The sequence below is a fragment of the Mustela nivalis genome (assembly GCF_964662115.1).
Source record: "Mustela nivalis genome assembly, chromosome: 3".
Taxonomy (NCBI): domain Eukaryota; kingdom Metazoa; phylum Chordata; class Mammalia; order Carnivora; family Mustelidae; genus Mustela; species Mustela nivalis.
Genome location: NC_139022.1, coordinates 108,626,459 through 108,639,548, shown reverse-complemented (window position 1 = coordinate 108,639,548; position 13,090 = coordinate 108,626,459). Strand labels below are relative to the sequence as shown.

Below are 13,090 nucleotides of genomic sequence, written 5' to 3'. Positions count from 1 at the left end.
AGCATAGATAAATATAATAACCAAGGAAAAGATTTACTGTAAGCTTGCCATCATAGGCAGACACTGTCAGCATTTGGCCGGTGTCCTGCTCAGTTTTTTTCACCTGTTCTTGCACAGTTGAAATAATACTGAGTAGAGAATTTGGTCTCTTATTTTGTTTTTGTTTTTTGCTAGCTGGTGGATCATAAACATTTTTTAAACCATGAAAAAGTCGTAGGCATTTTTTGGTATCTATGTAAGATTCCATGAGGTGGACGGCCATCTGTACTTAACCAGTCTTTCTTGTTAGACTTTTAAATTGTTTCCAGGTTCTTACTACTGTAAGTAAAGCTGGGATGAACATGTTTGGCCAAAGCCACTTCATTCCAGATTGCATTCTCTTGGGGTAGGTTCCTTGGATCAGAGGTTAAAAATAGTTCTAAGGCTTTTCAGAGGAACTGGCCAATTTCCACACCCCCTGGCAGTTTATGAGAATACCTCATCACACCACACGACTGCCAACATTAGATAATATGACATTTAAAACTTTGCTAATTTTATAAGCCAAAATAATGGTTGGACCTAATTTGCAACCTCCCTTCCCCGTTAGTAATGCTACTGAACATTTTGGGGGAAGTTCATTACCATTTGAATTTGTTTCATGAAGTGACTGATTTTGCCTGTTTTTTTAGGGTGTCCAGTTTTTTTTTTTAAATCACTGATTTGTAAACAATTATGTAGGTGATGATTTGATTAGTACCAGTTTTTCCTACTAGACTGACAATATTTAGTTTTGTTCTCCTTATATCCACAGTGTCTGCTGTCTGCTATCTTGCCTGGTATTAGTAACCACTCAGTAAAAATTAATGGAAGGAGTATTATTTTGCTTGAGAGGGACTAGGAATCATTCCCGCCCCCCACACTTAGTTACTTAGAAGGAACTAAGTAACTGAGTGGGAACAGATCAACTCAGAGGTCATCATACATATTTTAGTGGTCCTTCAATGTTAGCATTGTGTTGCAGTTAAGAAAAAAACACACATTTATTTAAGTCATCTCTGCACCCAATGTGGGGCTCAAACTCATGACCCTGAAATCAAGAATTGATTGTTCTACTGACCGAGCCAGCCAGGGGTCCTACAATGTGTTGCAGTTTAAAAGTATATTTAAATTTATATTTGCAGAGGGGAGAAAGCAGGACCTAGTCTCACAAAAAGTGTGTAGTATTTGGGATCTAGTTCTGTTGTAAGATAATCATACCTCTTATTCAACTTTTTGACAGGAGGAGAGATACTCAGTGCCAGGCATTTGTGAAGAGAGTCATAATGAGTCGTCTCTTTAAGATAATTATGATTAGCACCGTCTCCCTGAATGCCTTTTTTGTGGTCTTGTGGACTGATTATAATACAAAATACAACTTGTTCAGACTTTTTGAGGTAAGCAGACAAAATGAGTAGAGTCTCTTCTGTTTCATCCTTTTTATTTGTGAAAACATTTTAAGATTTTTAAGGCATTTTGTTCAAGAAAATTTTCCATAGGAAAGCTCTAAGGACTTAAAAAATATACTCTAAAATCTGGAAAGATGGTAACAATATTAGCAGTGGTAACGTGGTTTTTTAATCTCTCTGAATTTTCTCCTAAAAAAAAAAAGCACCTTGGAGGGTGCCTGGGTAGCTCAGTCAGTTAAGCGTCCAACTTTCAGTTTTTGCTCAGGTCATTGGATCTCAGGGTCATGAGATAGCCTTGTGACAGGCAAGGGATTGGCAGGGAGTCTGCTTGGGATTCTCTCTCTGTCCCTTCTCCCTGTAGGTGCATGTTCTCTTTCTCCCTCTAAAAATAAATAAATAAAATCGGAGTGTGGGGGGAAACAGAGCAACTTGGGAGCAAAATCAGAATCCACGGGCAGTATAAAAATCAAAACTAGTTAAAAACATATCCTTACTATGAGCCCCAACTGCACAGATTTAGCCTCTGAGGGAGAGGAAGCAGAGGATGTTCAATAAATATCAGTTGGAAAATATGGGCTGATATGAGAACATATTTTTTTATTAACATATACTGTATTATTAGTCTATAAGGTAGAATTTAAGTAAACTTAAAATACTTAATTTAAGGTAGAATTAAGTGATTCACCATTTGCATATAACACCCAGTGCTCCTTACTTCAAGGGTCCTCCTTAATGCCTATCATCCTATTACCCCATCCCCCATCAACCTCCCCTCCAACAACCCTCAGTTTGTTTCCAGTAGTTAAGAGTCTCTCATGGTTTGTCTCCTTCCCTGTTGTCTTATTTTATTTTTCCTTCCCTTCAGATATATTCATCTGTTTTGTTTCTTAAATTCCACATGTGAGTGAAATGATACTGTATTTTGTCTTTCACTGACTGACTTATTTCACTTAGCATAATACCCTCTAGTTCCATCTACATTGTTACAAATGGCAAGATTTCATTCTTTTTGATGACTAACATATATATATATATATATATATATATATATACACATATATATATATATAATTTCATTATATGTATTATATACATTATAATTTCATATATATATATATTTTTTTTTTCTTCTGTTGATGATCAGTATTTGATATTGGGAAGGGTGTTGTTCAGTCCAGTACTGGGTTAATGCAAGAGGTTTCTGGTAATTCTTGAAGGACCTAAAACAGTCTGGATCTTGTGAACTCTGAAGACTGACCAGCCAGAGTTTCCTTCAGGGATATCCCCCATGATCCCCATCCACTTAGAAGAAATAAAAGGAGTGGAATAAAAATTGAGCAGGGGAGAGACCCAGAGATTAAGGAAGAGAAAGTCTAGATAAAATTGGAGGAGGGGAATGGAATGAAGAAACCTTAAAAATCAAGCTAGCATGTCTTTGAAAGAGAAGAGGGAGCTACATGAAGTCAGAACCACACCTTCTAAAAGTTCAGGAAAACCAATGTCATAGAAAAAAGTATATTATAAAGAGATTGAAGTAAAATCCCACACAATGATTGTGAAGTGAGAAAAGAGAATATATTGGAGAATAATACCCCTGTAGATGGTAGAAGCCCACCACAAAGACATGTCCACAAAACAGATAACAACTGTAGCATCTTATTTCAAAACAAGGTAAATGTTTAAGAAAATGATATGAAAAAGGAAAGAACAGAGGCAAAGTGAAAAGACTCAGGAAAGAATTAGAAATAAAAGACATTTCAGAAATGAAGATGTAGCTAAGAGCAATTAAGCACAACAGGTAATAGCTTAAGAGACATATTGGATTAATGGAAGAGATTTTTATTTTATTTTTTTAAATTTTATTTATTTATTTTTGAGAGAGAGAAAGCGAGAGAGTGCACAAGCTGGAGGAGCGCAGAGGGGGAAGCAGATTCCCCGCTGAGCAGGGATCCCGATGCAGGACTTGATCCCAGGACCCTGGGATCACGACCTGAGCCAAAGGCAGATGCTTAACCAACTGAGTCACTGAGGTGCCCAAGGAAGAGAATTTTAAAATCAATCAATAATGAAGAAATAAAAAGGATTCAAGAGAAAATAATGAATATTGAAAATGGGGGAAGGGGCACCTGGCGGGCACAGTTGGTGGATCATGCAGTACTTGATCTCAGTGTTGTGAGTTTGAGCACCATGTTGGGTATAGATTACTTAAAAATAAAAATTAAAAAAAGTGAAAAGAAAAAAGTTGTAAAGAAAATGGGGGGAAGAAAAGATCCAACATAAGGATAACAGGAGTCCCTGAATTTGAAACAGTAACAAAGTAAAGGGATGGAACAAACAGAAACCTATAATCTAAGAAATGTTACCTTAAATCAAAGAACTGAAATTCTATATTGAAAGAGCACACGTTACACACCTGAGAATATGAATTTAGAACAACAAGCACTGAAACATTCTACTAAAATTATTGGACTCTAAATGAAAGAGGGTAGAGGAAATTATGAGCATCTGGGCAAAGAGGCTGCTAAGGAAAGGGGAAGTATTGGCAGACTTTGCTAACACTTTATGCTAAAAGAAAGCAACATATTTAGGATACTTAAGGGAGGAAAATGAACCAAGAGTTCTAGATCCATTAAAACTGATGAAATTTCAAGTATAATGCACACAGAGATACACTGTCATCAGTCATGAAAACCCTTGGGTGATAATGTTTCCTTGAGCCCTTCTGTCAGAATCTGGTAAAGAATAAGTTGAAGCCAACCAAAATGACTAGAGACGCATCAACATTAGGATGGGTGATGAGCGTTAAATACAATTATTGGTAAAATTAATGCTAATTGTGGGCTAACAAGGAGAGAATACGCCATAGAATGAATCTGTCCTCTGATGGTGAAGATACAGTATGACTCAAACATGGAGGAGAGTGGGGAGAGTTAATGCCCAGAAAATTTTAAACCATTTTTAGGAGTCAAATTAGTGGAGATATATTAGAGTAATATCATTTTGAGACTGTTGTATGTGTCATATGGGATAAAGTAGATGGGCAAACATGGGACAGTTTCATTCTCTTACCCTTGGGAATCAGTATACTCATGGAAGAAAGGAGAAACAGAGGTAATACAGACAATGCTAAGTAAAAATTCTCCAATTTGACATTAAGTTGGAAATATCAGGATAAATGATGAAAGTATTTTATCCTTAACCATGAAAGACCTAAACATTGACCACTCCAGCAGTTACACAGCCATAGTGCTCACAATTCATGTGATTTTGAAATGCCATTTCTCACTGAAAACAAACTAGGGATTTTTAGAGAAATGATTGACCACAAGTCAAGGCAAAAAACATACCAGAGGAGTAAGGAATATCTTGTCATATTAGCAAGGAAGATTTCAAAGATTACGGGGGTTGTGTCAAAAGGACTCAGGAGACAACTTAAAGAGCCTGCTACTAGCGGAAGATGGGACACTTTGAGCTTTGATAAGGATGATAATTAAAATGGATTGGAATGCCTCAAATAATCCATAAGTTCATAATGATACCAAAAACTAACTGGTCACTTTTGGAGGGTAATAAGGAACTAATTTTTATCTCTAAAACATTAAGAGAAAGAATCAAGCATTATTGACCTAATATGAACCATATTACTGAGTAACCATACAGTCAATAAGAGAGAACTCTCTTTATAGAAATATCCCAGTTAATAAGTGAAAAAGGAAATGATAAAATTAGAGTATCACTATTTTCAGCCTCTAGTGAAGAAATGGATCTAGGCAATAAGAATGAGTAGCCACTACCATCATCAGAAGGGAGACAAGCAGATATATGCTTGCTATGAAAGAACAGAAGCTATGATCTTGCTAAAGAGATGAAACCTGAATCCGGTCTAGTCTTTGGATCTAACTACCTGTTTCTGGAAGATAGAGGACAGGGGAGCATGTTGAGCTGCATCATGAGTGTGTAGGTAGCAAAATCTAGACTGGGAAGTTCTACCCATCAGAATGCCTGGATTCATCAATAGGTAAGTTGAAAGGAAAAAAAGGAATGGAAGACTTAAAAGACACCAAATTTAAACAGATTTTAAAAGGCAAGACTAAAGTATTAGTTCCAGGGATGTATACATGTGTTCCTATCTATAGAGAAATCCAAGAAGTGATGACTATGAAAATCAGGATAGTGGTTAATTTGGGGGAAAGGAGGAAGTTGTAATTGGGATGGCACACGTGGAGGACTTGTGGGATAGCTGGTGAACAAAGTTGTATTTCTAGACCTAGGTGGTAGTTACAACATGTGGGCCATGGAACAGTCCATTAGGCTATATATTTGTTTGTGTGGTTCTATATGTATGTTTTGTTGTATAATAAAATGGATAAAAATGTACTCTGTCGTCTTTTATGGTAAATAACAAGTTTCTTTCTTGGTGGTGAAAGTGGTCAACATCAACCCAGCATGTAGTCAGAGGCCATGGAGGTAGGTGGTGGAGGACCCTAGTCAATGCATGAAATGCGCCAGTGTCCATTTGGCACCACATCTCTGAACCTGTCGGTGTGGCATTGCACTCCACAGCATTTGGTAATGGACCACAGAGCATCATGTTAGGTATGGCACTTGATAGGAGTCAGGGCAAGAGCCGAGTTGAGGAATCTAAATCTTTGATTACCCTGCAGAGGCCATATGGGTCACATAACGTACCTTCCGTAGCATCCCGGTTTGCAAGCCTGGGGGAAATTCTGTGCTGTGGAAGGGATGCAGATTTCAGTGTTAGAGAAATCGGGGTTTTTGGCAAGTTACTTAATCTCGAAATTGTTGCGCTTCAACATTCATAAAGTGATGTCATTAATGTACACAGGGTGGCTGAGGTAATTGGATAACATGTATGAAAACCCTTAATTAACTGTGAAACTCTGAGAAATTATTACCATTTTGGAGAATCTCAACGAAGGTATCAGGAAAGTCCTGAGAAGGCCCTGAAATCTCACCTCTGGAAAATCTTGAGACTCTGCAAGCAGGAAATGAAGGCTAAGGCAGAGACATAAACTTATGGACTATTTTTTTTTTTTATTTTAAAAGATTTTATTTATTTATTTGACAGAGAGAGATCACAAGTAGGCAGAGAGGCAGGCAGAGAGAGAGAGGAGGAAGAGGCTCCCTGCTGAGCAGAGAGCCTGATGCGGGACTCGATCCCAGGACCCTGAGATCATGACCTGAGCCGAAGGCAGCAGCTTAACCCACTGAGCCACCCAGGCGCCCTAAACTGCTGGACTATTAAATGTCTGCTGCAACACTCAGAACCTTATGGCAAAGGCTGGGAGAGTTAGTGGGTCCAGGCATTTATAGGAATATCTGCCCATTCACTAGCAGACCATTAAGTTAGCTGAGTGGGTCTTTAGCCAGACATGACAAAGAATACAGACATTACAGAAGTACTTCTGGAAAGTTTCTTCTAAAAAAATGGCAATAAAATTCTAGGGAGAGGGGGTCATCAGATTTCTGGGGTTCCACTTTTTTTTTTTTTTTTTTTAGATTTTATTTATTTATCAGAGAGAGGGGGGGGGAGAGAGTGAGCACAGGCAGAGGCAGAGGGAGAAGCAGGCTCCCTGCTGAGCAAGGAGCCCGATGTGGGACTCAATCCCAGGATGCTGGGATCATGACCTGAGCCGAAGGCAGCTGCTTAACCAACTGAGCCACCCAGGTGTCCCTGGGGTTCCACTTTTATGTAATTTACAATGTCCCTTTTCCAACAACAACAACAAAAATCTCAAAACACACAAAGAAACAAGAATGTATGGCCCCTACACAAGCAGATAAAAGTACAGTCAATAGAAACTGTCCCTGAGGAAGCCCATCTCTTCGGCTTACTATGCAAAGGTTTTTAAATTGGAGATTGTAAGTATGTTCAAAGGACTAATGAAAAAAAATCCTATCTAAAGACCCAAAGGAAAATATGAGAGGAATACCTCACCAAATAGAGAATATGAGTAAAGAGAGAAATTTTTAAAAGAGCCAAATAAAAATTCTTTAGTTGAGAAGTACAATAATTGAAATATTCATTAAAGGAATTCAGTAGCAGATTTGAGTTAGTGGAGGAAGGAATTGAAAAACAGAAAGATAGGTCAACTGAGATTCTCCAGTGTGAGGCACAGAAAGAAAAATGAAGGACTAGGGGATGCCTGGGTACCTCAGTCGGTTAAGAGGCTGCCTTCAGCCCAGGTCATGATCCTGGAGTCCTGGGATTGAATCCTGCATCTGGCTGCCAGTGGGAGAGTGGGTCTCCCTCTCCCTCTGCCTGCCACTCCCACTGCTTGTTATCTCTCTCTCTGTCAAATAAGTAACTAAAACCTTAAAAAAAAAATGAAGGACTGAAAATGATCAGAGACATGTGGAACCTCATCAGATAAACAAGGCGTCCCAGGAGATGAGAGAAAGGGCAAAAAAATTATAAAGGAATAATGGCCCCAAATTCCCCAAATTCAATGGAAAACATTAATCTACATATCCCAAAACACTAGCAAACTCTGAGAGTAGACTCAGAAATTCATCTAGACACATCATGAACAGACTGTTGAAAGTCAGAGAACTTGAGAGTACCATTGGAGAAACGATTCATCAAATACGGAGTATCCTCAGTAAAATTAATGCTGATGTATCACCAGAAACTATGGTGGCCAGAAGGTAGTGGGATGTTGTATTCAAAGTGCTGAAAGAAAAACAAACCAACAAACAAACCAAGATTTCCGCATCCAGAAAACCCATCCTTCAAAAATGAAAAAGATGAATGATGTCAGTGAAAATGGTAGAGTAGGTACTCTAAGGGTCCATCTGTCCACAGAAGTACCTGAAAAGGGACAAAAACTGTCAGAACTCTGGAAAATAGTCAAAGATTTATAGCAAATGAGTGAAGATTGAATCAAGAAAGTCAACTTTTACTTTTTATTCTTTTTAAAATATTATTTTTTAAAAAGATTTTATTTATTTGTCAGAGAGAGAGCACAAGCAGTGGGAGAAGTAGGCAGAGGGAGAAGCAGGCTCCCCAAGCAAGGAATCTGACAAAGGACTTGGATCATGGGATCATGACCTCAGCTAAAGGCAGATGCTTACCTGACTGAGCCCCAGGCATCCCAAAGATTATTTATTTTAGAGAGAGTGCAAGCAAGTGCAGGGGGTGGGGGGGTGAGTAGAGGCAGAAGAAGAGAGAATCCCAAGCAAACTTCCTGCTGAGCATGGAGCCCAACCCAGGGCTTGTCACAGGGCTCTATCTCATGACTGAGATCATGACCTGAGCTGAAACCAAGAGTTGGATGCTTAACCAACTGTGCCACCCAGGCACCCAAGAAAGAGTCAGCTTTCAAAAGATAAGAAAACTTTACAACATTTTATTTTGTCCCTGGCCCAGTCCCCTCCTCCTCGTGGTGATGGCCCTGAAGATGGCAGCCTAAGTTCTCATTGTGGAATTCTGGTCTCCTTGGTTCCTGAAGCCACAGAACAGACTTTGTTCTTAAAGAGTTATGTTGTCTCTTTTGACCTGTTTGAGGGCTGCCTGAAGGACTGATGCAAGGCAATTGGCTTTGTTTTGCCTGACTTGGAACTTTCTCAGCACAGAAAGGTGACTCTGCAGAGAGCATTTCTTAAAATCATTGAGAGACAGATGAAAAACTCACTGCTATCTAGGGCAAAACAACAACAGCAACAACAACAAAAGACCAGTTGACATAAACAAAGGACATGCTGAATGCCTTGAAGAAAGTCCAGGAGAGTCGGTCTTCGGAAAATGAAGGCATTAACAAACTTCCATGTATGTGGTAGAGTTTAGAGAGCCCTAAATGCCCAGGACAGGGTATATGTTTGGAAAAGAACTAAGAAGACCTCAAATTTTCACCACTGGTTGATATTTAGGCTCAGAACAAGTAGGGAGTGAAGGCTAAGGTAGAGTTAGAAATGACTTGGCTAAGCATTGGAGGAGTTCTCCAACACAGAGCCGTCTGCAAAGACTAGGAGAGGTTTTATCCTTTGTTTCCCTCCTTCCCTTCCCTTCCCAGTCTCCCTCTTTCTCTCTCTTTCTTCCTTTCCTGTTCCTTCCTCCCTTCCTCTTTTTCTTTTTGCGCGAGGTAATTTTAAAAAATCTCTCCTTAAGCACTAGCTAAAGGAAGACACTTCAAAGACCACACCCATGGCAAAGAATACAGTTTTAAAAAATAATTTTAACATTTTATTTTTAAGTAATCTCTGCATTCAACATGGGGCTTGAATCCTGAGATCCTGAGATCAAGAGTCACATGCCATACCAACTGAGCCAGTCAGGCACCCTGCAAAGAATACAGTTTTTTAAAAAACTGTTGAGCCAGGCCACTAAACAAACAACACTACCCACAGAAAGTAACAAACTCCGAGGAAAGGGAAGAATCTGATTTTTTAAGGGGGGGGGACGGAGCTCTAAGGAAACAATTATTATATACTATTGAAGCTAAGGTTGTATTAATTAAAAGTAGATTGTTACAAGTTTAAGAGCTTAATTGTAACCATGAAAAACACAATGAAAAAGTATACAGAAGAATGAGAAAAGAATCCAAGTGGTACACTACAAAAGAATCAAGCACAAAAGAAAGTCGTAATGGAGGAATTAAGGAACAAAAAAGAATGGATGAATATAAAACATTACAAAATGGCAGAGGTATTTCTTCTTTATTAGTAATTACTTTAAATATAGAGGAATTGAGCTCTCCAATTAAGACAGAATGGGTTATTTTTTAAAAATCCAAATATTGGGACACCTGGGTGGCTCAGTCATTAAATGTCTGCCTTTGGCTCAGGTCATGATCCCAGGGTCCTGGGATTGAGTCCCACATTGGGCTCCCTGCTCAGTGGGGAGCCTGCTTCTCCCTCTCCCACTCCCTCTGCTTGTGTTCCCTCTCTCACTGTCTCTCTGTCAAATAAATAAAATTTTTTAAAAATCTTAAAAAAAAATCCAAATATATGCTGTCTACAAAGAATTTATTTGAGATCCAAAAATACAAGTAGGTTGAAAGTAAAAGAATAGAGAAATATATAACATGCAAGTAGAAATGAAAAGAGAGTTAGGTTGGCTGTACCCAAATCAGACAAAATAGATATTAAGGCAAAAACTGTTAGAGGAGACAAGGGCATTATATATTAACAAAAAGGTCAATTCATCAAGAAAGCACAGTGATTTTTCTCAAATGCACATGAAGCATTCTCTGGGATAGACCATATGTTGTGCTATAAAGCAAGATGCAATAAATTTTAAAATATTGAAATCGTGCAAAGTATCTTTTCTGACAACAGCGGAACGAAACTGGAAATCAATAACAGGAAAACTGGAAATTTTTCAAGTATATGGAAATACTCTTAAATAACCAACAACAGGTCAAGGAAGAAATCACAAGGGAGATTAGAAATTACTTTAAGGTAAATGAAAATGGACACACAGGGGCCCTGGGTTGTTCATTGGGTTAAGCCTCTGCCTTCAGTTTAGGTCATGATCTCAGGGTCCTGGGATTGAGCCCTGCATCTGGCTCTCTGCTCAGCAGGGAGCCTGCTTCCCTCCCTACTGCCCCCCCCCCCTGCTGCCTCTGTGCCTACTTGTGATCTCTCTTTGTCATAAATAAAATCTTTTTTAAAAAATTTAAAAAAGAAAATGAATACACAACTTAAAATATAAGGAATATAGTCAATAATATTGTAATAACTTTGTATGGTGACACCTGGTAACAACACTTACTGTGGTGAACATTTCATAATGTACATAAACATTAAATCACTGTTCTACACCTGAAACTAATATTGTATGTCAATATACTTCCATTAAAAAAATAATAATAAAACTTACAGGATGCAGCAGAAGCAGTGCTCAGAGGGAAATACATACCTGCAGATGCCTGCATTAGGAAAGATAAAAGGTCTTAGTTTAATAACCTAACTTTAGACCTTAAGAAACTAGAAAAAGAAGGGTAAACCAAACTGAAAGCTAGCAGAAAGAAGAAAATAAAAAAAAGATTAGAGTGAGATAAAAAGACAAGAGACAAAATCAGCAAATTCAAAATTTCATTTTTTGGAAAAGATTGACAAAATCGACAACTTTAACTAGATTGAAGAAGATAAGTGAAGACTCTACTAATAGTAGAAATGAATGTTGAGACATTCCTACTAACCTCAGAGAAATAAAAAGGGTTATAAGAGAACACTATAAACAACAGGCTGCCAACAAATTAGACAACCTAGATGAAATGGACAAATTCCTAGAAACTTACTAACTGCAAAACCGACTTAAGGAAAAAATAAACTGACATATTAGAACAGTCCTATAATAAGTAAAGATGTTAAATCACTAAGCAGGGCGCCTGGGTGGCTCAGTGGGTTAAGCCGCTGCCTTCGGCTCAGGTCATGATCTCAGGGTCCTGGGATTGAGTCCTGCATCGGGCTCTCTGCTCAGCAGGGAGTCTGCTTCCCCCTCTCTGCCTGCTTGTGATCTATCTCTGTCAAATAAATAAAATCTTAAAAAAAAAATCACTAAGCAAAAACCTCCCAATAAAGAAATGCCCAGGACCAGATGGCTTCACTAGTTACTTTGCTCCTGCATTTATTTATGTTTGTATGTGTGTATGTATGTGTGTGTATGTAAGAGAGAGCACAGGCAGGGGAAGGGGAGAGGGAGAGGGAGAAGCAGACTTTCTGATAAGCAGGGAGCCCAACTTAGGGCCCAATCCCAGGCCCCTGGAATTATGACCTGAGCTAAAGGCAAATGCTTAACCAACTAAACCACTCAGGATCCCCTTCCCTCTGCATTTAAAGAAGAACAAATACCAATGCTTCTCAAACTTCCAAAAAATAGAAGAGGATGGGACACGTTCGAATTAATTACATCAGTCCAGCATTACCCTGACCCCAAAGTCAGAAAAAGACATCAAAGGAAAAGAAAACTACAGATGGATATTCCTTATGAATATAGATGCAAAAATCCTCATGGAGATAGTAACAAACTGAATCCAGCAGCCTATTTTAAAGGATTAGACATCATGATCATGACACCATGATTCATTACTTGATTTATCCCTAGAATGCCTTCAACATATGAAAGTCAGTCAATATAATATACCAGTAGAATGAAGGAAAAAATAAAATCCAAGTTTGTATCAGTTCTTGCTAAAAAAGGATTTGACAAAATCCAATACCCTTTAATGATTTAAAAACAAACAACAGGGGTGCCTGGGTGGCTCAGTGGGTTAAGCCTCTGCTTTCGGATCAGGTCATTATCCCAGGGTTCTGGGATCGAGCCCCGCATTGGGCTCTCTGTTCAGCAGGAGCCTGCTTTCCTTCCTCTCTCTCTCCCTGCCTCTCTGCCTACTTGTGATCTCTGTCTGTCAAATAAATTTAAAAAAAAGAAAAAAGAAAACAAACAAACAACAAAACAAAACAAACTAGAAGTAGAAGGGAAATTCCTTAACCTGATAATGGACATTTATGAAAAAATCCAGTTAACATCATGCTCAGGGGTGAAAGACTGGAAATCTTTCTAATCTAACTAAGATCAGGAAAAAGACAAAGATGCCTGCTTTTATCATTTTTAAAAATTATGCTGGAAGCCTTAGCCAGAGCAATTAAGCAGGCAAAAAAAAAAAAATGGCATTCATATTGGAAAGGAAAAATTGAGA

General features: G+C 38.5%; 1 protein-coding gene across 4 annotated transcripts in view; it reads left to right on the top strand.

Annotated features, from left to right (window-relative positions):
• Positions 1-13,090, top strand: part of CATSPER3 (cation channel sperm associated 3) — a 30,852-nt gene that overhangs the window by 869 nt on the left and 16,893 nt on the right. For all 4 annotated transcript variants that reach the window (XM_082725747.1, XM_082725745.1, XM_082725748.1 and 1 more), the window contains exon 2: positions 1,262-1,415. In XM_082725747.1, coding sequence (XP_082581873.1) covers positions 1,262-1,415 — 154 coding nt within the window. The remainder of the gene's footprint in view (positions 1-1,261; positions 1,416-13,090) is intronic.